The sequence below is a fragment of the Castor canadensis genome, chromosome 4, assembly GCF_047511655.1.
Source record: "Castor canadensis chromosome 4, mCasCan1.hap1v2, whole genome shotgun sequence".
In the NCBI taxonomy this organism is placed as follows: Eukaryota; Metazoa; Chordata; class Mammalia; order Rodentia; family Castoridae; genus Castor; species Castor canadensis.
The window spans coordinates 139600127-139626310 of NC_133389.1; the positions used below are offsets into that span (position 1 = coordinate 139600127).

Genomic DNA, 26184 nt, shown 5'->3' on the forward strand with positions numbered 1-26184 from the left:
TTACAAATTCCCAAAGATGGCCCCAGTATGTCAGGTTTCCTGAACGAAGGTACCTGCCTTCCTCAGTTTTCTGGTTAATCACCAGCATTTGGGCTGCAGGTGCTGCTGGACACGATTCCCCTATCCCACTTTGCTGCTGTCCATTCCTCATCCTGCTGACAGGGCCCAAAACTGGCTCAAACAGAAAGGACCTGGAATCCTTGACCACTTAGCACCTGTTGAGAGACAGAATGCCACGTCCACAGGTGTCCATATTTAGTATTGGGGGAACTGCATTTGCTGTATTTCTCCAGAGTTCACAATAACCCCTCCTGTGCTTGTGCCCAGTTTTCTTGGGGCACTCTCCACCCACCTCCAGAACACCAGAAGCTGCAGTGTATCAAGAGCCTTTGTTGGCCAACCTTGACTTTTCCATTCAGACTGTCCACAGAGAGAAAGTTCTGCCTTTCTTTTGCTTTCCATTTGGTTCATGATGTATTGCCCCTTCAGTGACCATTACAGCTGATCCAATGACAGTGTCATGCTCTATGACCTGTTAGGTCCCCTTGCATGCAAAAACATTCCAAAACACTTAAGGCCATTTTTCTCTCTCTCCCTGGGTCACAAATGCTCAGTCATTCTAAGGGCAAAGCTCCTCACACGAGGACATGAGGGGGTGAGGGAGTGAGGGAGCCTTGGAAGTCAGGGCAGGCTGCTCCTGGCCTTGCTTGGAAACAGTCAAAGTGTCCAGGCCCCAAATCCTACTTCCTGACATGGAAATGGTGACTGCTGGGCAGCACCTTCATCCCTAAGGAGACTGGGCACCATTCAGGAGCTGACTTGGGATTCTTCTGCAGCCACTGAAATCCAGATGATGGAGGGGTGGAGGCTGCAACGCCTATGTCAGGAAGCCACAGACCACTTGGCTTGAGCCAAACAGCACGGTTTTATGAAAGTCTACAATGCTGGCTGTCTTAATCAGAAGCTCAGATCAGCTCCACGCACTGCCAGCTCTCCCCATGAAGGTGCAAGGGGCGGCAACAGGAGGCAGGGCTGTGGGGAGTGGTGCTCAGGAAGAGGCAGCCTGTCCAGTGGAACCTGAACCTCTGAGCTTCAACTCCTCACCTGGGATGTAAGACTACTACCCCACCCCACCCTGCCAGGTGGTCTGAAAACACCCAGCACCCAGCATGATGCAAGCGTCCTTCCTCAGGGCTTCCATGGAGGGACCCAGTGGGAAGCCACCAGGGGGAATGTGCAGCTGCAAATACCGAAGGGCCAGCAGACAAACCCACTGGTCCCATGGTGAAGACACCGACCAAGTGGAAAAGGTCATTAGAAAAATAAATCTGGCCAAATAAGAGGCCCTGGTAAGAGATTTTTTCAATTTGCTCCTGATAGCTAACGGGTATTTTCCTGGAATGGTCTGCAGACTTTTCCCATCCTACGGGCCACGCTTCCAATTCTCAGGAGTAAACATCCAGGCCCGGTTTTGTTCAAAGAGCTGTAACATTTTCTCCATGCTGTGGTCAGCATCGATCACCAGAACAGGGGCCGCAGCTGGGAAGAGGCTTCCTGTGATGAGCCACTCCTCATAGAGGCGGTGAACAGCATCCAGGTACTCCAGTGGAATGACCTTCTCCTCTTCCCTGCACCTCATCTTTAATCTCTGGTAACAGATCTCAGGAGTGGTCCGGAGATAAACTATCAGATCCACCGACACCTGGATGTTCCTCACAATCCAGTCAAACCATTCGGACAGAACCACCTATCAGGCATCTTCCCACTTCTATACAGGTTTTCTACAAAAATGTATCTTGCACTGTAAATGGACCTCTCCATCAACCGAACTGGTGATGTGTGCTGGTCCAGCATGGTGAGCTGCACATATGTCTGCAGGGTGAGCCCCCACCGACAGGCATCTTGGTACATCAGACCCAGAGAGTTATGGCCACGGACATTTCTCCATTTGGGCACAGGCTCCATTAGCACCTCAACGTCTGTCGTGTTGGAGAAGAACTCCAGGCATGTCATCTTCCCACTTGCAATATTGCCCTCAACACAAATCACTGATTTTTTCTCCTTTTCATTTTCTCTACCTTTATCAGGAAGCCAGGCGCGGTGCTGCGCCCCCGGCGGCCAGGAGCCTGGGGCGGGGATGCCGGGGATCTCCCGCCCGAAGCCCCGCAGCGGCCGCAGCAGTTGAGACCACATAATTAGAAGGGAATTTTGCAAGAATTTGTTCAGGGAATTAAGGGTTATAAAACAAAAGTAATTAGAGCTTTACAGGAAACTTGCAAATAATTCCTTCTATCATTCCAAGAAAAAGTTATGATTTCACCCTGGTTATTGTACATAGTTTATAACAAATCAAATTAACTCTGACCAAAACTTGTTCACAGCAAAGTTATTTAGACATATTAGCCTAGTATTCAGCTACCTCATTTGGAACTAGACAGTGAGACAGTGCTCTGGAACACTTGAGATATTGAGATGAAAATTTGTGAACAATGGATTAGGCAGTGGACACTGTAGGCTGCAGAAGCTCTGGGTTTCACAATTCCTTGATGAACATGAAAAGGTGTTTTTATTAGTGCATGTAAATACCTCAAATTTCATTCTAGGGTAATTTGACTCATTTGAAGGAAACAAAATCTATTCCAGTTCCCTCAAATAATTTACAGGATTTAGGAATAAATGTTGTGATGAGTACATACTGGATTGTCTTCTCAGCCCCTATTTTCCAAAAGCTACTCATTTGTAATGTTGGAATCATTTCCACAATCCTTCTTCTGTTGTATATGGCTGCCTTCCTACTCATCACCAACCAGATAACTGAGGAAAACTGTGCTAATCAAATACTGTTGCCTGAGAGTTAGAACTTTAAACTAAGTTATAAAAAGTCTGAGTTCCTGGGAACTGAGTTGCATTAATGGCAGCATATTAAGGGAATTTCTATTGTTTGGCTTTTTTCATCCCCCCCTCCCCATTCACAATACAGACCAGGCAAGGGCCTGGGCTGAGTTGTATATGGGGTAGGTCTGCTTTGCCTCCTCTTCCTATACATACAGTCAGTGTAAGAATACAGCTTGTGGGAAGTACCAGGACACATGCACAAGTTTCAATTTTGAGCTTTTTTGGTAATTATCTTTCTAGTATATCAAACAGAAATCTGAGGCAAGAAATGATGCACACTCAAAAGGGAAATGAAGAAATTTGAAGAAGGGTCTATGGGGATGGTGAAGCACCTTAACAGGACATTTGTGCAGAACGGAAACTTCCCTAGCTTAGGAGCTCAGCCAAGGGGAGAGTCGATCTTCCCGTCCTGGTTCTTGTCTCTTGAAGTGGAGAATGAACTCCAGGAACCACAAGGGATGAGCCCAGAGGTATTAAAAGGAAGAATGAAAGCTCCCAGGGAGGGAGGGGTCCCCAGTGAGTTGCCCAGCTTTTCTCATTTCTAATAATCCCTTTCAATGTATTGGAATCTATGATAGATTCATGTACACCACAATAAGTTTGTATTTTTTATGTAAGTTTTTGGAACCAAAAGGATCCTAACTTATACATGTGAACATGCAAGTCCATAAAGTACCAAACGATCAAAGTTAAAGAAAAGCTAGAGGCCTGGATAAATGTGCAATCTATGTAAATTCTGACACTATAAATTTTACGCTATCACTGCTGAAGCTCAGTTAAATTTTGTAGTCATTCTTTTGGTCAACTTATGACAGTGTTTCTTAACCTCTATTGTCTGTTGGTTTTTATCTGATAGTGTCAACAGAAGCAAAACAACTTTTGAAGATCTTTGACATGTTATACACTCTGATAGAGGGGTTATAAATTTTTCTTATAATTTTTTTACTGTTTACTTATAAATTTTTCTTTGCTTCCATTCTTTTGGTTAGGTTTTTGTTTTCCTGATTTTAGTTAAATTTCTAAGAAGGAAAAATGTGATTTCTTGTCTAGGTTTCATAGATTGATGGCCAACCAATGGACTTAATGTGCCTTAAGTTACTTGAAAACCCCTGTTCATTCACCTATGAGATAACAGCTTTTCCATAGTTAATGCATTTTGCCAACAATTAGAATACAACTGGCATTTTAAGGCTTGTGTAGTATAATGACAAGGAATTAACTTCAGAAGCTTTAGGATTAAAAAAGTTAAACTCAAAAAAATTATTCTAAAGCTAAAAATAAATTGTGGTAAAATAGAATGGCAGCACAGCTCCCTCTTTGATATTAAGGTGATAATTTCTGGAATTGCCAGATGCCAAGGTTTTAATTTAATCATAAATATTGTACATCATCATGGGAACCTAAAGTTGGGTCATTTCAGAGTTAAATCATCCTTTTGTAGGTTTACAGTGGCAATTTGTCCTGCACTTATGAGTCCATTGTTGGCAAAACATTAGGGTCACCAAACAACTTCTCCTTGTGTATGTGTAATATCTACATTATAGACAAAAGTAAAAACTGAGAGGTAAAATACTTTAGCTTTCCAACAAGGAAGAAGATAAGAGAGAAGAGTTATAAAGGCCTTGGGAAACCTAGCACAGAATAAGTTCCTCAGAAAATGGGGAGTTCAAGTTGGAAGACTGAATAGAAATGGAGTGGGAAGTAAGGAGCATGGTCTAGGTGTGGCTTCTTATGTAAAAATATCTAATTTCAAAAAAAATTACTTGGTTTCTTTTCAACTGAATTTTGGATCTTGAAGATGCCTACATCTAAGTATCTTATAAACCATAATAAATATTTTTGTAATGTACATGAAAAGATAAAACTTCTTATGAGTCTTAAATTTATTAGTGGGTATTTGGTTGTCTTGCTTAAGAAATACACATACAATGGGTGTCATAGAATAATTAAACATTATAAATCGTAATCAAATGTATATAGACCAAATTAAATGTGAATGGCTTGTATGATTCATTTAGTTTGCCACTGGAGAAAGAACTCACCATTACTTTTTATATTTGGGTGAGGGAATACTGGGGTTTGAACTCAGGACCTTGTGTTTGCTAGGCATGTGCTCTATCATTTAAGCCATGCTTCCAGCCCTTTTTGCCTTAGGTTATTTTTTAATTAGAGCCTTGATTCTTGCTCTAGTTAGCCTGGAACCACACTCCTCCTACCTGTACTTCCCACACAGCTTGTATTACAGCTATACACCACCACACCCAAATTCTTTTGTTAAGATAGGGTCTTGCTGACATTTTCAGGGCTTATCTTGAGTATGATCACCCCAAACTCTGCCTAGTGAGTAGTCACATATGTACTTCTTCAAAAATAAGCCATCAACCAATAACAGGATCACTCACTTTAAGTTTGTGAACAGAATTTCTTCTGTGAAACTAAAAAAGTCAGTATTACACTCTTTTAACAATTTGACCCTTCACGTTCTTTGCTCATAGGTTTCTCCAAATGATTTTTCTTCATGAATAAAAGTTAAGAGAATATGGAAACTGAAAAATAGTAGTCCAATCATAGTGAGATAACAGAGAGGTGAGAGCATTCAGGCCAATATCGTCATGGAAATGCAAAGAGAAAATGCATTTATAATTGAAGAGAATACACTTAGAAATAAACTCAACTATATCACCATATATATTTTGAACTTAAATTTTTCAAAGTCAAAGAAAATGAAAAACACAAGTTATCAAAATTTATAAGATTTTGTAGAATGCAGCAAAATTTATACTTAATAGGATATATTTTAAAAAACACATATCAATTATCTAAGTTTCCATATTAGAAAAAACAAAAAAGGGTAAATTAAATCTAATGCAGAAGAAAATACATAATAAAAAGTGGAACAGAAAAATCAATGGAATCAGAAATAGAAATAAGAAATTAATAGATAAATGAAACAAGAACTGATGCATTGAGAAGACCAATAAAATTGATAAACCTGTAGACAATACAACCAAGAAAAAGAGAGATGACACAAATTATAGATACCAGAAATGAAACAAGGGTCACCTCAATGAGTCCCATGAACATTAAAAATTTAACAAAGGCCTATTATGAACAGAGAAAGTGGGCCACCTCAGTCTATTAAATTTAAGGAAGAAAAAATAAACAAAATAAATAGACTTGTATCTACTAAAGAAATTGAATCACAATTAAGAACCTTCCAAAAGACAAAGCACAGATACCGATGTATTATCTCATTTCAACTGGTACAAGGAACATTGCCACTGGTAACATTACTTTCAGAAATAAAAGCAATCTTTTTGATAAAGTTTTGAGTTAATAGATTTTTTTTCAACTTTTAGAATCAGCCTAAATACATTTGAAAAATATTATTCTCTTGCAAGACAGAGAATAAATGTTGCCTACCTGGTATTTTGTCTATACTGACCAGAAGAAAATAGGAAGAGAAGTGAACAAATGAAAAGATTTCTAAAATCTCAAAACCTGTGAATACAAAAACAAACCAAAGCAAAGACTCAAAAATTGATTTAAAAAAAAAGAGAGATAGCAGTATGAGAATATTATTTCAATTTTCAATTGTTAATGATTTTTAAAAACTACTATATGTATCAAATTTGAGACAAATAAGGGAATGAAAAGATGCTATAAGTAGTTCAAATTTCACATATTTCAAAGAAACTACTAGATGGTATACTGCTAATAAGCTGTGGAAAGGACACATACGGATTTTATTTAGAGCTATCATGGAACCTAGGAAAACAGTTGAAATAAAGAGGGTTCCTCTACCATACAGTGCTGAGGTAGAAAAAGATGAAAGAATAGCAACTGCTTTCTATTTTAACCATTTACTCACTTGTATGTTTTATTTTGATAACTCATTTCTGCTCTGAGATGAGGTCTCACTATGTAGTTCAGGGCAGCCTAGAACTTGTGATTCTCCTGCATCAATACCTCTCTCAAATGGTGGGATTACAGACTTGTGCCACCAGCCATGTGACCTTGATAATTTTAAGAGAGAATTTACCCACTTACAGCCTAGGAATCATATTATGCCAAGGACTTTAAGGCTAGGTAAATGAATTAGTAAGTTTTTCTTTAAACAGTAGGCACATTTTGGCCTTACAGTAAGATAAATAATAACTCCCCAAGCTCCTCTTTCACCAACAAACAATCTGATAAAAATTGGGTTTCTAATCACTTCCACATTAAGAGCCAGATTTACAGAGCTGTTTCTGTTAACCAAGTTTTGCATAACCTGGCACTCTACTGCAAAGATTATGTTAAGGCACTGAAGATGGGAGAAAATACATCAGATTTCACACTTGGGAAATCTGAGTTTGAATTTAAGGACAATATTTGTAACAGAAGGAAGATTGGATGAACTAAGGAATAAGCAGAGCATAAAAATTAGGACAATATAGAGATTCCTTAATTTATAAGAATAAGGAAGGGATAAATGTATGCTTATTTTCTTTCAGATCCTCATGCATATCAATGCACCTTAATTCTGCTTTGCTGCCTTTCTCCATCACCCACTTCACAATGCCCTTATGCCAACTTCATTTACTATGGACAACATCACTTGCTTTCAAAAGTCTTCTCTAATTGACTTAGTTGTGGTTGTCTTGAATGTGCTTATGTGCATTATGTACCCTTCTATAGAAATCATTATAATTTATTTAACTGTATTTTTTCCCTAGCTTATCCTATACTCCTCTGGACAGATCCCTTGTCAATTCAATTCCTCTCTTCACTGTATTTCCAGTGTATGGACAGTGCTTGATGTGGTCAATACTTAAAAGAAAGTAATGCTTTTAAAGAAGAAACGAGTAAGTGGATGTTTGAATGCACTATTGAAAACTGTGTTTTGAAGTCTTAGGAGGTTCTGAGGAAGTATGTTTGCTGAATTTTCTTATTTGTTTCAGGGAGAGGATAAGAATGTTTTTTTATTTCTTAGTCAGAGCCAGCCAGAGGATAGCTGCTTAGTGAAGTAAGGCCCTGGAAGAATGTTTCTCAAAATTCAAGTGCTATGAATAACCTGGATAGCAGGCTAAAACCACAGATCTGATTCAGGATTCTGCCAGGGTACAATTGACTCTCCATTTCTGAAAAGATTTTAATAATGCCATTGGTCTGGGAGCCAAATTTCAGGTTACACTGTGCCCAAAAGGTAAGGAAGAGAGGGTTCAAATTAATAGCAAGAGGTGTGTTTACCCTGACAAGGAAGAGACATTCCAATTCACACAGACAGATACATAGATGATGAAGACAGAGAAATGCAAACTAAAGTACTCTTTCTATATCCTAATTGATAGTTTCAATTCTTCCAGTAAATAGGTAATATATATCACTTCAGTATTAAAAATCATGAAAAAGACCCCTGCTTACACTAAAGGGAAATGTTTCAGAACATATACTAAGGGAAAAGAATCTAAGGCAGAGTTCTCAACTTTGCCCATTAAAATCACCTGGGGACTTTTTAAATATTTCAATTCTTATCTTGCCCATCAGACCAATTATTCAGCCTCTTGGAGTAAGAATCAAAAGCTGTAGGTGAATCCACTGGGTGTCCAAAGAAGAGCATCTCTATTGTTAACATGTAAACCAATTGGAAGCCACCAACAATTTGAAGCAGGTGGGAGCTATAGTTCTCATCTCCTAAAACCTCACTACTTGGTGGTGTGTTACTATGACAAGTCTTAGACTGAATATTTGCACATTTGAAAGAAAGCTAAAAAATAGTTACAGATATGTTAATGAAAACTAGATGAACTCTCAGCTTTCTAGCCTTTTAGGTACTCCAAGGAGCATCTTGATGAAATGCTGAGCCGGAGTTGGCATGGTCACTGAAATTTCTAATTGAATCAAGAAACAAGCCTGGAGGTGTTTGCCTGTAATTCCAGCTATGCAGGAAGTATAAGTAAAGAGGATCATAGTCCAAAACTGGCCAGGAGGAAAAGCACAAGACCTTATCTGTGATTGCTTAGCAACCACAGGCCCTGAGTTCAAACCCCAGCACCATGGAAGAAAGGAATGAAGGAAGAAAGGAACAAGGAAGGGATGGAGGGAGGGAGACAAAATATTCATAAGACAGAGAGAAATTAGAGAAACAGTCCTTTATCCAGGGAGGGGCATAGTCTTAATGAGAAGCTGGAAGAAGGGTGTTCTATCGAGCTGTTCAGACTTTCATTCACTAGTAATGACACAAGTATGTTACCCTTAACCAATCACATATCTTGCACAGCACTCATTTAGATAATGAAAATTTATTTTTACCATTCCTTATGTTAATGAATGATTTCTCTAGTGTAGACTTAGTTAATACTAATTGAATGGCTGTCTATACCTGGGCTAACATGTGGGCCTTTGATTAAGACTTTTAACTGCTTATTAACCACCTCTGAATTATAAGCACTTCATTCTGCCAGTTCAGATTTAAAGAACACTTCATAAAGTTTGTTTGAAGTTATATCAGCAAACATCGCCATTTTTTCTCTGTCTAAATGTGGGATGAGTCTTAGTTGGTACTTTCTAATTGTGACAAGCATAGAATAATGGATACTTAGTCAGTCAAAATCGTTACTGTCCAGCAAGACACCAGAGAGTCTCTTATAATAAAGTTGAGTCCCACATAATTTCAAATTATCTGACAGCTAAGTATTCTAGCAAGTGAATATCTTACTTATACATAGCTGAGCCCTAACTTCATCTCTGCTCTACATAAAAGCATAAAGTGTTTCTGGACCATTTTTGTTAACCCTTAATTCTCTAGCAACACAGTGAGATGTGAATTAATGGGAGATAACTTTGTTTTGTTTACACCTCTATCAAGCATTGCTTAGATTTTCAGAAGATAATGTCACTAATGGCAATGATATTTAAAGTAGTTGGATCATCAATACAACACACCTTATCATTCTGCATATGTGGCTACTGCAACCTCAATAATATTAAACATGGTAAAAATATCTGTCTCATTAGGCCATCTAGTATAAGGTATACATAGTGTTTTTTAAAATAATATGCATTTAATTGTGTTTTAACTACCTTTTTTCCTCTTTTATTTCTGTCATCTCAAGATATAATCTTATTTCATTTGTTATAGTAATTCAATTTTTTAAACATTCTTTCCATAGGGAGACCATATTATTTAGTGATTTAATTTCATAATAGTAAAAAAAAAAAGAGTTTAAAATATCATTATATTGGTCTACTAAGCTACCTTATAGGTAATATAATAATGTTGAACTAAACTAATGAATAAAGGTGTGCACATAGTGAGAACTCAACAGGAATAGAGAACATTCATTTACAGTAGAAAACAGAAGACAGTAGCTCTGGAGCTTCACAGGCTGGGGTGTGGTGGGAGCCTGGAGTTGGGGTATAGGTCTCAGGGAAGTGGGCCAGGCTGGTAGTATTTCCCCCTGCGTCATTTTTCCCTGAGGAGGCACTGATGGACGAACAGGCCGGGAAGAAAATTCCAAGATGGCAGCTAGAGGGAGGAAGCAGAGCATGCCTCCTATAGTGAAATCTTGGAGAGATGCTGGAGACACACCTTGCAGGCAAAACTTTGATCCCTCCACACCTCCAGCCAGCACAGAGCATCTCCACTTCACATTAAACGGAGAAACCAGGAGGGTCCCCGGGGCCACCAGTCGCCCGTGCCCAGACAGCTTGGGAAGACGGGGACAAAGTGAGCTTAGCGGTACCGTGGCACTCCCACAGACAACCCTGGGCCAGATCAGCATAGCCCCCTGGACAGACCGACCCCACCCGGGGAAAAAAAGAGAAACTGAGTAATAAGCAATAAGAACAATAAAGATGCAGGAAAGAGGGTGGGGTACACTGAGCACCGAAGATTGGGGGAAGGGAATCTTTCCCAGGACTGTAAATAAACAAGCCAGGCTCTTGCCCAGCAACCAGGAAAGGGAAAGCTTGTGAGAGTGGCAGAGGGAGGAAAACTCCACGGGAGAGGAGGGAAGACCCACTTCCCACATGAGCTGTAAACAAACATAGCAGCTGCCAGGAACAGCACCACCGCCCAGTAATCACAAGCTGGAAAGTTTGTAAAAGTGGCAGAGGGAGGAAAACTCCACAGGAGAAGGGGGAAGACCCACTTCCCATGTGAACTGTAAACAAACATGCAGGCCTGAAAAAGTGGGTGCAGTGTCACCTCTCCCAGTGTGCTTGGAAAGGGGAAAGCTTGTAGCAGAGGATCATGCACAGGAGAACACTGACTAAACAAAGCCTGTGGGTCAGGTGAGTGCTAAGCTCACCACTGAGATCTGCATAAATAACGCCTCCAGCAACAGCAGGCTGACAGCAGTGGGCAGGCAAGCCACAGCTGCAGATACCATTCTCAGAACTGTCTCCAGACTCTTTTTTTTTTTCTCTCTACCTACCTTTGATGAGAAAACAACCGAATTACATCTGCATGCTGAAAAACTTACTGAAACTGTATTGCAGTTGAACTTAGGACACTTTATGGGGACTTTTTTGGGGGGTTTTTTGGGGGTTTTCTTGGTGCAGTTTTGTTCTACTTTATGCATCCCCTTCGATGAGACAACTACAGAACAACATCTGAGGCACCATTTCAAGGATTGGAGACTGAGACGGACACCAAAATTATTAAGACTGAAACTTAATTGCATTTGAACTTGGAGGGTTTATTTTTATTTTTTTATTTTTTATTTTCTATTTTTCATTTTGTTTTATTTTATTTTTATATATATGTTACTTTCATTTACTTATTTTTTATTTTTATTCTTATCTTTATTCTATTTTTTATTTTCAATCCTCTCTCTCTCTAAGGCCTGTTCAGCTTACCGTCGATTAGTACGCTAATGCTACTTGTTTATACCTTTGAAAGTTTCTTGTTTGATTCCTTGTTTTGTTTTTTCCTGTCTGTTTGTTTTTCCCTTTTCTTTAACTTCTTGCTTTCCATCTCCTCACACCCTTCCATTCTAAATATTACCATTGTTATTATTACAAGCTAGAAAATACTCAATTGCACACAGTACAGGGACAGTAACAACACCAAGGACAATGATGGGAAGACAGAAAAAACAGGGAAACCAGTTTCCCAACAGCAAAAAATTAGTACAGGAACCAGAGAGGAATGAAGAAAACAGAAACTCAGATCCAGACTCCAACAAAATGAAGATAAACTATGCCAAAGGACCCAATGAAGCCCACAAGAATAATTTAAAGAAGATATACTACAGGTACTAAATGAGAATTTTATAGAGATGATACTGGATAGGGTCAACCAAAATGTACAGGAGACACTCAAGAAATTCCAAGACAACAAAAATGGAAAATTTGAAAAAGCAAAAGAAGAAATAAAGGAAACCATAGAAGTAGTGTATAAACACCAAAGTGAAACAGAGAACATGATGAAAAAACAGATAAATGAACTCAGGACAAAAATAGACAACATTAAAAAGGAAACCACCCAGGACATGGAAAACCTCAGAAAAAAGAACGAAACAGAACTGCAAAACAAAATGGAGGGCCAATCCAGCAGAATAAAACAAACAGAAGACAGAATCTCAGAACTTGAAGATGAAATGGTAATTAAAGGAAAAACCAAAGAACTATTAATTAAACAACTCAAGACCTGTGAAAAGAAAATGCAAGAACTCACCAAATCCATCAAAAACCAAACTTGAGAATCATGTGCATCGAAGAAGGAGAAGAGGTGCAAGCGAAGGGAATGCGTAATATATTCAACAAAATAATAATGGAAAATTTCTCAAATCTAGAGAAAGATATTCCCATACAGATGCAAGAGGCCTCCAGGACACCAAACAGACCAGATCAAAATAGAACTACCCCAGAACATATCATCATTAAGACAACAAGTTCAGAAACTAGGGAAAGAATATTGAAAGCTGTAAGAGAGAAAAAACAAGTAACATACAAAGGTAAACCCATCAAAATCACAGCAGATTTCTCAACAGAAACATTAAAAGCAAGAAGAGTGTGGGGTGAGATCTTCCGGGAACTGAATGAAAATAACTTCAACCCTAGGATACAATACCCAGCAAAACTATCATTCAAAATAGATGGAGCAATAAAAGTATTCGATGATAAGCAGAAACTAAAACAATATGTGACCACAAAGCCACCACTACAAAAGATTCTTCAAGAGATTCTGCACACAGAAAGTGACAACCAACTTAACCATGAAAAGATAGGCAGCACCAAACCACAGGAAAAGAAAAAGCAAGAAAGTAGAGAGTAACCTCAACTTAGGTACACACAATCATGCCTTCAAACAACTAAGACAACTAAATGACAGGAATCACCACATACCTATCAGTACTAATGCTTAATGTTAATGGACTTAATTCACCCATCAAAAGGCACTGCTTGACGAAATGGATTAAAAAGGAAGATCCAACAATTTGTTGCTTACAGGAGACCCATCTCACTGAGAGAAATAAGCATAGGCTTAGGATGAAAGGCTAGAAGAAGATTTGCCAAGCCAATGACCCCCAAAAACAGGCGGGAGTAGCAATACTTATCTCTGACAAAGTAGACTTCAAACCTACATTGATCAAATGAGATAAAGAAGAACATTCCATACTAATAAAAGGGGAAATAGACCAAAAGGAAATAATAATCATCAATCTATATGCACCCAATGTCAACGCACCTAATTTCATCAAACATACCCTGAAAGACTTAAAAGCATATATTAACACCAACACAGTGGTTGTGGGAGACTTTAACACCCCATTATCATCAATAGATAGGTCATCCAAACAAAAAATCAATAAAGATATCCAAGATCTAAAATATACAACAGATCAAATGGACCTACTTAATGTCTACAGAACATTTCATCCAACTTCTACACAATATACATTCTTCTCAGCAGGTCATGGAACCTTCTCCAAAATAGATCATATCCTAGGGCACAAAGCAAGCCTCAGCAAATATAAGAAAATAGAAATTATACTGTGCATACTATCTGATCACATGCAGTAAGAGTAGAACTCAACAATAAAAGTAAAGACAAAAAACATGCAAACAGCTGGAAACTAAATAACTCACTACTTAATGAACAATGGATCATTGATGAAATAAAAGAGGAAATTAAAAAGTTCCTGGAAGTCAATGAAAGTGAAAACACAACCTACTGGAACCTATGGGACACAGCGAAGACAGTCCTGAGAGGAAAGTTTATAGCCATGAGTGCATATATTAAAAAGACTGAAAGATCCCAAATCAATGACCTAATGATACATAGCAAACTCGAGAAAACAAGAACAAGAAATTCCAAAACAAATAAAAGGAGAGAAATAATAAAAATAAGAGCTGAAATCAATGAAATACAAACCAAAAAAACCATACAAAGAATTAATGAAACAAAAAGTTGGTTCTTTGAAAAAATAAACAAGGTCAATAGAAATAGACCCCTGGCAAACCTGACTAAAATGAGGAGAGAAAAAACCCAAATTAGTAGAATCAGGAATGCAAAAGGGGAGATAAGAACAAACACCATGGAAGTCCAGGAAATCATCAGAGACTACTATGAGAACCTAAATTCAAATAAATTTGAAAATCTTAAAGAAATGGACAGCTTTCTAGACACATATGATCATCCAAAACAGAACCAAGAGGAAATTAATCACTTGAATAGATCTATAACACAAAATGAAACTGAGCTGCAATCAAGAGTCTCCCCAAAAAGAAAAGTCCAGGACCTGATAGATTTTCTGATGAATTCTATCAGACCTTTAAAGAAGAAGTGATACAAACCCTCCTTAAACTGTTCCATGAAATAGAAAGGGAAGGAAAACTGCCAAACACCTTTTATGAAGGCAGCATTACAGTTTTCCCAAAACCAGGCAAAGACACCTCCAAAAAGGAGAACTATATGCCAATCTCCTTAATGAACACTGACGCAAAAATCCTCAACAAAATAATGAATTCAACAACACATCAAAAAGATTATTCACCACGACCAACTAGGCTTCATCCCAGGAATGCAGGGGTGGTTCAACATACGAAAATCAATAATGTTAATAAACCACATTAACAGAAGCAAAGACAAAAACTACTTGATCATCTCAATAGATGCAGAAAAAGCCTTTGATAAGATCCAACACCATTTCATGATAAAAGCTCTAAGAAAACTAGGAATAGAAGGAAAGTACCTCAACATTACAAAAGCTATATATGACAAACCTACAGCCAGCATTATACTTAATGGAAAAAAACTGAAACCATTCCCTCTGAAATCAGGAACCAGACAAGGATGCGCCAGAGCAATTAGGCAAGAAGAAGGAATAAAAGGAATACAAATACGTAAAGAAACTGTCAAAATATCCCTGTTTGCAGATTCATGATCCTATACCTTAAAGACCCAAAAAACTCTACTCAGAAGCTTCTAGACATCATCAATAGCTATAGCAAGGTAGCAGGATATAAAAGCAACATAGAAAAATCATTTGCATTTCTATACACTAACAATGAGCAAACTAAAAAAGAATATATGAAAACAATTCCATTTACAATAGCCTCAAAAAAAATCAAATACCTAGGTGTAAACCTAACAAAAGATGTGAACGACCTCTATAAGGAAAACTATATACTTCTGAAGAAAGAGATTGAGGAAGACTATAGAAAGTGGAGAGATCTCCCATGCTCATGGATTGGTAGAATCAACATAGTAAAAATATCTATACTTCCAAAAGTAATCGACATGTTTAATGCAATTCCCATCAAAATTCCAATGACATTCATTAAAGAGATTGAAAAATCTACTGTTAAATTTATATGGAAACACAAGAGGCCACGAATAGCCAAGGCAATACTCAAGTCAAAAGAACGATGCTGGAGGTATCACAATACCTGACTTCAAACTATATTACAAAGCAGTAGCAATAAAAACAGCATGGTACTGGCACAAAAACAGACATGAAGACCAGTGGAACAGAATAGAGGACCCAGATACAAAGCCACACAACTATAACCAACTTGTCTTTGACAAAGGAGCTAAAAATATACACTGGAGAAATAGCAGCCTCTTCAACAAAAACTGCGGTAAAACTGGTTAGCAGTCTGCAAAAAACTGAAACTAGATCCATGTATATCACCCTATACCAAGATTAACTTAAAATGGATCAAGGATCTTACTATCAGACCACAAACTCTAAAGTTGATACAGGAAAGAGTAGGAATTATTCTGGAGTTAGTAGGTATAGGTTAGAACTTTCTCAATGAAACCTCAGCAGCACAGCAACTAAAAGATAGCATAGATAAATGGGACTTCATAAAACTAAAAAGCTTCTGTTCATCAAAAGAAATGGTCTCTAAACTGAAGAGAATACCCACAGAGTGGGAGAAAATATTTGCCAGCTATACATCAGACAAAGGATTGATAACCAGAATATATAGGGAACTTAAAAAACTAAATTCTCCCAAAACTAATGAACCAATAAACAAATGGGCAAGTAAACTAAACAGAACTTTCTCAAAAGAAGAAATTCAAATGGTCAAAAAACACACAAAAAAATGCTCACCATCTCTAGCAATAAAGGAAATGCAAATTAAAACCACACTAAGATTCCACCTCACCCCTGTTAAAATAGCCATCATTAGCAACACCACCAACAACAGGTGTTGGCGAGGATGTGGGGGACCCTCTTACGCTGTTGGTGGGAATATAAACTGGTACAACCACTCTGGAAAAAAATTTGGAGGCTACTTAAAAAGCTAAACATTGATCTACCATTTGATCCAGCAATACCACTCTTGGGGATATACCCAAAAGACTGTGACACAGGTTACTCCAGAAGCACCTGCACACCCATGTTTATTGTGGCACTATTCACAATAGCCAAGTTACGGAAACAGCCAAGATGCCCCACCACTGACGAATGGATTAAGAAAATGTGGTATCTATACACAATGGAATTTTATGCATCCATGAAGAAGAACGAAATGTTATCATTCTCCAGTAAATGGATGGAATTGGAGAACATCATTCTGAGTGAGATTAGCCTGACCCCAAAGACCAAAAATCTTATGTTCTCCCTCATATGCGAACATTAGATCAAGGGCAAACACAACAAGGGGATTGGACTTTGAGCACATGATAAAAGTGAGAGCACACAAGGTTGGGGTGAGGATAGGTAAGACACCTAAAAAATTAGCTAGCATTTGTTGCCCTTAATGCAGAGAAACTAAAGCAGATACCTTAAAAGCAACTGAGGCCAATAGGAAAAGGGGACCAGGAACTACAGAAAAGGTTAGATCAAAAAGAATTAACCTAGAAGGTGACATACACGCACAGGAAATTAATGTGAGTTAACTCCCTGTTTGGCTCTCCTTATCTCAACCAGCAAAAACCCTTGTTCCTTCCTATTATTGCTTATACTCTCTCTACAACAAAATTAGAAATAAGGGCAAAATAGTTTCTGCTGGGTATTGAGGGGGTGGGGGGGAGAGGGAGGTTTTGGAGCCGTTCTAAGGGAGGGGCTGGGGGTGGGGTGGAGAAATGTCCCAAGCCTTGTATGCACATATGAATAATAAAACAATGAAAAAAAAGTGGAAAACATTATGTTTTGATGATTTTCCATCAATGTTCATTAGCTGGTCCACAAGCATAGCTGTTTCTGAAGATTGTATCAGGAGAAAAGGAAGTGAGAAAACAAAAGAAACCATGCTAAAGAGAAGAGATGGCCGATATGATGTCAGATAATCTTTGCCAGCTAATCATCTGACAGAGAATTAGTATCCAGAACATATAAAGAACTAAATATACACCAAGAGACCTAACAATCCAATCAATAAATGGAGAAGTGAATTGAACAGACAGTTCTCAAAAGAAGTACAAATGTCCATTAAACACATTTTTTAAATGTTCAACATTCTTAGCCAAAGAAGATAAAGCAAATGAAACCTACATGGAGATTCCATCTCACTCCAGTCAGAAGACTATTAAGGAAATAAACAACAATAAGCAAAGCAAGGATTGGGGGGAGCTGAGACCCCTATACACTATTAGTGGGAATTAAGTTCATCCAGCTGCTACAGAAACTAGTATGAAGGTTCCTCAAAAAACTGAAAATGGAACTACCATATGACCCTGCTACAACAATTCTGTATAAAATGAAAGTCAGCATACATTAAGGATACTTATACACTCATGTTTATTACAGTACTATTCACAGTAGCCAAGATATGGAATTAGCCTAAGTTCTATCAACAGTTTAATAGATAAATAAAATGTGGTATATATAGTTAGCCATAAAGAAGAAATTATGACATTTGCAGGAAAATAGATGAAACTGGAGTTTACATTAAGAGACATAAGCCAGACTCAAATAGACAAGTATCACCTTTTCTGTCATGTATGGGATCTAGATTTAAGAAAAAAACAAAAAAAGCATGAAAGTAGAAGGAGAACAATTTGGGAAGAGCTAGGGAATCAGGGGGAGAGGGAGAGGGGCAAGAGAGCATAATGGAGTAGATGAACATGATCAAAGTACGTTGTATACATGTATGAAAATATCATAATGAAACTGATTTAAAAATGTACAAAACAAAGGTGAGAATCTCCTTTACTAAGTTCCTAATCTCATCTAACAACATGAGGTAATATGTTATATGTAATAAATGTGCAGACAAATGTGGAAATAATTGAAAATTTTGTCTGTCAAAACAACACCTGACAAAATTAAACATATAAGAGAGAACTTACTCAAGGCTGTTGCAATAAGAAAGAGACCAGAACATAGGATGAACTCAACTTCACTGAATGAAAGGGGGAGAGTCTTTGAAAACCTGGGAGGGTGGGAATCATAGGTGATTTGTGCATGTTAACTGATCTTACAAAAGAAAAGTAAAATTTCTCATACTTTACAATGGAGGGCACTTTTATAACTTAGTGCAAGACACATACAGATGTTATACCTCCTACCCCCCAAAGAAACCAGAAGATAGGGCCCTTAATGTTTGCATTTCAAAGGGATGGCAAAGGACCCTTCAGAAAGACATTCCTGTATTATAAAACTGGAAAACAGTTTACATCACAAAGAAAGAATTTACAGTTGCAAGTTTTCTAAATTAAAAGGTTCTAAGGAAGAGGAGGTTAGGACAAGAGTCAGGAAATGCTGAGGAGATTTCAGCTCATCAGTGGAAAATTAATCACTGAGGGAACCTCAGCCTTATTCAAACGGTGCTGTCCTTAATCCTAAAGTACTCATTCTTCTTCTTTTGAATAAGGATGTGATTGTGTTTTGAATCATTGACCCTGGTTTCTTGGTCTTATTTTTACTTATTAAAATTTAGAGCCTAAAACAAAGATTAATTCCCTTAGTCCTGTCAACCATGAAGAAAATACTGATTTATGATAATATATACATTGGTGATAAGTTCAGATATGTCTGTTAAAAAATTTTTATTGCACTCTATTCATATTTTAACATACCAGGTAACTATCACATTTTATTGATATGTAAGTGCTGCCCCAGTGCTATAATTTTATGATGATTTATACAGTCAACACAAACAATACAATCATTTAAGTGGCTGAGCAATATTCTCAATATTTCTTTATAAAATGCAAATTCAACTGGCAGCATGCACACTTTATACACCTCTTAAAGCAGATATATTTCTGCTATACTTTCATTTAAAATAGATTATCATTTATATTATAATCTATTGCTAGAACACTGAGAGCTTACTTCAGAAATAGCATTACATTTTTAAAATATGAGAAAGTAATTTTTAAAAAGAGCTCTCATTATTATATCTACTTGAGAATATCTGTTTATGCAAGGCTTGGAGTTGAACAAAATGTTTTCTTATGAAATCATTAGGGATTCATTCATCCCTTAGGACAGAAACAATGGCATCTGTGTAGACTTGGCTTTATAATAGTTCTAATATTTCTAAATTTTCAAATAAGTTATATTAAAGTTTTCCCTAGGCATATCCCCAGACACCAATAATAAGTGTTTGAAAAGGATACTGTATTTCTCTCTCTTTTTATTACTTATGTACATCATTTACCGTTCATATTTGTCTCTAAGTGGTTGCTTTAAACACAGTTCTTATAATATGGCATTTAGGAGCCGGAGTGTGTTTTCTGAGAAAAGACACAAAAAATGAGCATTTTTTCCTCTTTAAATTCTTGTTGTTCATCTTAACTATTTATCCTTTTGTGCAGACGTAATTCTACAAATTGCAAACTACTTTAAGGGAGCCCAATAGACAATTTTGAAAACTATGGAGCACATGAATAAAGTGATAATATTTTTTATATAAGAATGTGTCAAGTTAGGAAAAACAAGATTACTTAGTACATTTAGAAAAGAATGGAATCATTCTTAAAATTCAGTTTACTTCATCCTCAACTTCTCCAGAATAATAAAACAAAAAATGCTTATGATGAAGCAAATATCCTATGTTTGAGGTCTGAGTAGTCACAGTAGCGAAAGAATTAGAGTGACTTCAAAGCCTTCAATGCAGCCCAAACCCAATAGATTTCCAGGCAAGTAGACAGGTATGGATTGGAATTTCAATCATATAATTACCTTGCACATTTCTTATTTGTTTCATATTGGAAATAAAGAAGTGCTTACTTTCCTTCTTGCATATATTCAAATATTTAAATCTGAATTTCTCTAAGACAGTGTCTCTTAGCTTCTCACCAACTATCTTGGTTATTAATATATATTTCTATGATTTTTCACATCTTGCTCTGTTTCCATGTGGTGTTTACCTCCAAAGCTACCAACATATGCACCAAAAGCAGTACCCTTCACAGACGTCCAGACCCAGTGCTTGGTTCCTAACTCTAAAACTTCTGAATAGACATTATGTACTGCACCTGCACTTCCAATGTCTCTTTTTGGTTGTAAAAGACACAGCAGTGTTTTCAGTGTCTCATGTAAAATTTAAAGCAATTGCCACTGCAGCTTTACTTTTTTTTTTATTGCAGCTTTCTCTCCCTGGAGCTAAGATATAAGTCAATGGATGTAGGCACAGGGTAATGTAATGAAAGCCAACTGCTTTATCTCAAATCAGGCTTCATCTGACACCGATACAGTGTCTTTAAAACTAATGTGCACTTCTTTACTCTTTTATTTTAGGCACCTTCCCACAGCCAAAGAATTTCTTTGTCTTTGAAGAAACAGTATAAAGACCAAAAGGTGTGATGTCCTTCACTCATCATCATAAAGGTTACAGCCACTGATTCATGTTAACAAGAGAAGGGCATAACAAATTTATTGAATCACAGATTTACATGACATAGGAAGCTTCAGAAATGAAGGCCCAAAGATCCAAGGAAAACTTCTATTTTTATGCTTAGGTTCAAAAGAAGAGTTAACAGCCACATATATATGGATGTGTAATTGGACAAAGGTGTATTACCTTATGGTGATAGACTGAGGGGGGAAACTCAGTGAATACTGCCTGTTCAGATTTTTCTTTACTTGTCTGTATAATCATTGTTTTCTCCTGAGTATAGGGAGGGATTCCTTCTTGAATAATAGTCTTTGGCCTATTATCAGACATGATAAGTCAGAGGATTTCTTTATGACCACTTCCTGTACAAAAAGGCAGAGGAAGATTAGAATGGTGTTTTTAGGTTTTATGGTTTGCTTTAGGGGACAGGGGTTCTCTAATTTCTTTCCTTTTTTTTTTTTTTTTTTTGGCAATCTGGGGTTTGAACTCAGGCTCTCTTGATTTCTAGGCAAATGTTCTACTGCTTAAGCCACATGCCCAAACCTGTTTTGCTTTAGTTGTTTTTCTGATAGGGTCTCATGTATTTTCCCTGGCCAGCCTCCAACCACAATTCACCTACTTACAGCTGAGATTACAGGCATAGGCCAACAGGCAGGCCCATTTCTATAACCTGTCTTGGGAAGGGGAATTCTACAGCCTGCCATTGGGGAGGAAGGGGATCAAGAGAAACGAGGATGGGAGTTCACAGAGTATTGGGTTTTAAGACCTTCCAATGTCCTTTAGCTCAAACTAGTCAACATGCCAACCTCTCATGTGTGCCTTATTGTTTTCTGGGCTCAACTATAGACATCCAGGGAAAATAATCTTCTCCCATACCACTTCACCCCTCTTGCAATGGATTAAATGAGACAGATTCAAGTTCTATTTAGAGCTGCTTTTGGATATGCTTAGCAGCCTTCAAAAAAAAGAATGAGAGATCTTAATCCTCATGAAGTTCAGTTTATTGTTAGCTGGTTGGTTTGGTTTATTCTTTGTGTTACCTATAGGTAGACATAACATCAGTTGGCAGAAAAAAAAAATACCTTACTTTTTGATTACTGGAAAATTCTTCAACTGAACCAGATTAAAGAAAATTTCAGAAATCTTTTGGTTCCCTTCAAATAAGGAAACAAAAGACATCTTTTCCCAAATACTACTAGCAAATTAAACAAATTAACATCAAAATTGCAAAGACAATTTGAATTTTCATGATTGTGCCATATAATTGTTATATAGCTATGATAAATCCTATACCAGAATAATTATCATTTCCATCACCTTTGCATTTTAGATGTAAACATGAAAATAATGTATAAAGTTATCAAAATTAATTTTAAAAATCAACTGATTTAGTGAGTTACTAAAACTTTTAACTTAGCAATATATAAAAAGCTTTGCTTCATAAGAAAGAGACCATTAATCCAGAGTACTTATATGGAATTTATAGCATCTTATTCTATTATCTAGTAGACGAGAGCTAGTCTGTGGCAAAAAATTATTAAAACTACTCCACTAGTGCTGAGATAAATTACATGAAGTGATTTTGTGGATGGATGGTGCACTTTGGGGTAAACATATTCTACTTTGGTTCCTTCCAATGTCTTCATTTCACCTTTTAAAGTAACTGTTACTGTGAAGAAGTAAAACAAGAAAGCAGTTCTTATGGTTTGCCCTTTTCCTACCCTGAATCCTACAGCACTCATCCCTCAATTGGGGTTGTAATATTGGCATCTTACAATTTTTTCACTTTTTTGTGCAAATCTTTCTTGCACACAGATGCAGTCCTTTTGAACTGTGCCCTTTCAGAATGATTCTAGCCTGCTACCTTCTACCAAATCTTTGTAGCCCACAGAGAAACTCAGACTACTTGAACCAATCAGCTTTGGGCATCATGGTCACTTCTACAATAATCCTGTCAATTTGATTCATGCTACAAGGCATATCTAACAAGTCTTTTGCCATTTCTTTGTTTCAAGCAAAATGTAGGCATTTACACTTTCCCCAAACTCCAAGGGAATCAATCAAGATTTATCAGTATCTGCTCATCATGTTAGTATCTGTACCTTGATTTCTGTGGTACAAAAGAAAATCAAAAGCACAAGTATAATACCTCAACATACTGCTTACATAGGAAGAAACCTGCCTTTTGTAATTTAAATAGTTCATGGAAACCCTTAGTGCCCAAGCATTTTTCTCCTAAACAATTTCCACAATATATAAAACTATACTATTAAATATTATTTCCTTGTATCAGCATCTCATATCTGTAGTAAGTCCACATTTAGGAATTGTATACTTTGTAGAGGCCCCACATTAAGTTGCTAATACTTCATGTATATCCTTCACATATATATTTTTATAGAGGTTACTATTTCAACAGTGGTTATCAGTGATCATGATAGCCAGAAGTGGTGATAGGTAGATTCTGAAAGTGTTGTGGAAATAATAGTCAGATGAGAAACCAAGCAACACTCAGAGAAGTGGAGAGCTCAGATCTTATTTTATACTAGAGGTCCCAGATGAACTCACACTCAAAATTCTGGGCCCAGACAAAGAATTCACAGATTACTTAAAGGGCAGTGCTGGGCATCAGGTTACAAGGAATGTGTTGGGGTTAATAGGTGAGCCAGTGCTGGGTTAGAGACCTGGGGTTGTTTAGATAAGAGCAGCAGGGGAAATCTGCTTTGCAAATTTATTTTAGAAGGAGACAAAGGAAGGCAGGAATGAGCAATTATCTGTACATGGTGCCCTTTGTCATGACCTAACCAGCAATTTCTCATGTCCTGAGGCCTTGCCTGAGACAATCTTCTTGTTCATTCCCCACTTTCAATGCTTTTCCTACTTGTGGGCAAGCATCAACCCTAAATTTCAGAGATTCCACAAGGTTCCTCCTGTCTCAAAGGACTATATTGGGTTACCAAGAGCTGCAACTTTATTGATTCCATTTGTGAGTTAATGAAGTGAGTTATGGCATTAAGAATGCAAGGGCCAAATACCAGTGCAAGTAGGAAGATGAAAAGATGACCAGACAAAGGGAATAGCCATGAGGCCCAATTCCAGATGCTGCTCCATCTGTTCCAGGAATTTGCTAATTCCTGCCTCCTACATATGACTTGGTCCTATAATTGTTGAGCCATATCTCTGACTATTCTTGACTGATTCACATAAAAACAACGTTCTTCATTTAGGAAAAGGCAGAGCCCTGCCCTTCTCAGCAGTGAGTAAGTCCAACCCAATTTTGGAGGACCGCTGATGCTAGGGAGTCCAGCTGGTCCTGCATGGTCACTATGGACCTAGCCACTCGTTCTATGTCATTTGTTAGGTCCACAATTAATTGGTTACAGTAGGAAGCTGATGAGGCAATTACTCTTATGCTTTTTCCTATTCCAGCTGTTAATCCCTAATCCAATTAATAAAGGTATGACCTGGATAGCTCTCTTTGACTGTGTGTGGGCCATCAAAAGTATGGGGAGGGCCTGATTGTTAGACATTATGTTTACCTGGGGAGTGAGGAGTGCTAATGTGAAAATGCCCTTCCAGTTAGCTGGCAGGTACTGATAAGCAAGAGTCCACATACAAAGAAGGCTCCTGGGCTGCTGCACCATGGTCTGTCAACTGTACATCTAATTGTGGTGGCTGTCCAGTTTTGGATTTGGGCACATTGGCTAGCAGCCAGTTCCCCCACTGGATAGTATCTGCTTAAATTGTAGATACAGTTAGGGGCCCTCTGAGATAGCTGTATATTTTTTACTTTGGGCTTTGTGCTTGTAGAGTTAGGAGTAGCACCATGCAAGCTCTAGTTGAGGAGGCTCACCAGGGTTGCTACATAAAGGAGGGGACCTGAAGACAGGCAGAACCAGCAATCACCTGCCAATGGTGGTTCATAAGTTTAAACAGGCGGGGAGTTGCATCTAATAGGTTGTACAGTTGGGGTTCTAAGTTAAAGTTCCCTGTCCCAGAAGGAAGCTTTAATGGGAGTCATGATGGTGGCAGATCAATGTCTTTTATAGTCTCATAGCCACCTGGGTAATCACCTCTGGATGGCCTCTCTATATCTGCCGCTTTTTCCTTAGTAAACTGATATGGAGATGGGGTGGACAGGTAGAGTGCCCAGACATAACAAGGCTTATTTCTTCCCCCTGTCATTTCATCATTCCATGCCTTTAAGGGGTCCCCATCTTTCTGCCAGCAAACCATCTGCCCTATAGTGCCTTTGTTCTGGCAGGACCCTGTCAGGCCTGTCAGTTTTCCCTTATAGTAAATGTCCCTCCTATGGTGCATTCAGAAATTGATGTGCTGCATGCAGGTGACAGGTATTGGTAATAGGTAAAGGCATATTATAACTTTCCCTGGAAGGAGAGAGGTTTTACACAAGCTGAGCAGTCATCCCAGCCTTTAGATAGGATGACCTTAAAATGTAATAGTGTCAGAAGGCAAAAACACATCAGAAACCTCATGCCTGAGACTGGGGTCTGGGTTACAAATAGCACCGAACAGCAGTAAGGCTTCCTACTGTGAGGAGATAACAGAAGGCCAGCAGTAATTTCTGGCCTATGTTCCAATCCTAGGGAGCACTGATGGCAGTTCTAGTGTGAAAAGTATTGCAACAATGCTAATCAGCAGGATAGCGTATGGGTGGCAGAAAAGGGGATACATGTATGTTTTGGCAGGTGAATCCTCAGGCTTCTGCCATGCATTGACCAACCAGCTTCCAGGGTGGCTGGAGCAGGGCTGGAGCTGTCTCGGGTAATGGTGTGCTGTTGTGAGGTCCTCTGGAACCTTAATTTGAGGGGGTTAGTTGGATCATGGACAGCCTGCCAGTCACTGGGCTCTGCAGGGACTGCTACCTTCTTTATCTGGGAGTGATGAATCCAGGGAGTGATAGCTGCAACTTTAACAGCTGTGGGAGTTGCTAATATTACTAGATGGGGACCTGTCTAACTGAATTGGAGTGGTTCCTTTTTCTAATATTTTACCTGTACCATATCCCTGAGTTGATGGGGATGGGCCCAGTTACCC

The 26184-nt window shown here is 38.1% G+C and overlaps 1 protein-coding gene and 1 non-coding gene across 2 annotated transcripts; both read right to left on the reverse strand.

Annotated features, from left to right (window-relative positions):
- Positions 1–961: 961 nt before the first annotated feature.
- Positions 962–2158, reverse strand: LOC109677725 (thymidine kinase 2, mitochondrial-like). The gene is given in 2 exon segments (XM_074069552.1): positions 962–1749; positions 1752–2158. Coding segments are annotated over 2 exon segments (588 nt in total). The 5' UTR covers positions 2014–2158; the 3' UTR covers positions 962–1423.
- A 797-nt stretch (positions 2159–2955) lies between these two features.
- On the reverse strand, positions 2956–3090 carry LOC141422952 (small nucleolar RNA SNORA51). Its single transcript, XR_012447642.1, has one exon. It is a non-coding gene; the product is annotated as a small nucleolar RNA SNORA51 (small nucleolar RNA).
- Between the last annotated feature and the right edge of the window lie 23094 nt (positions 3091–26184).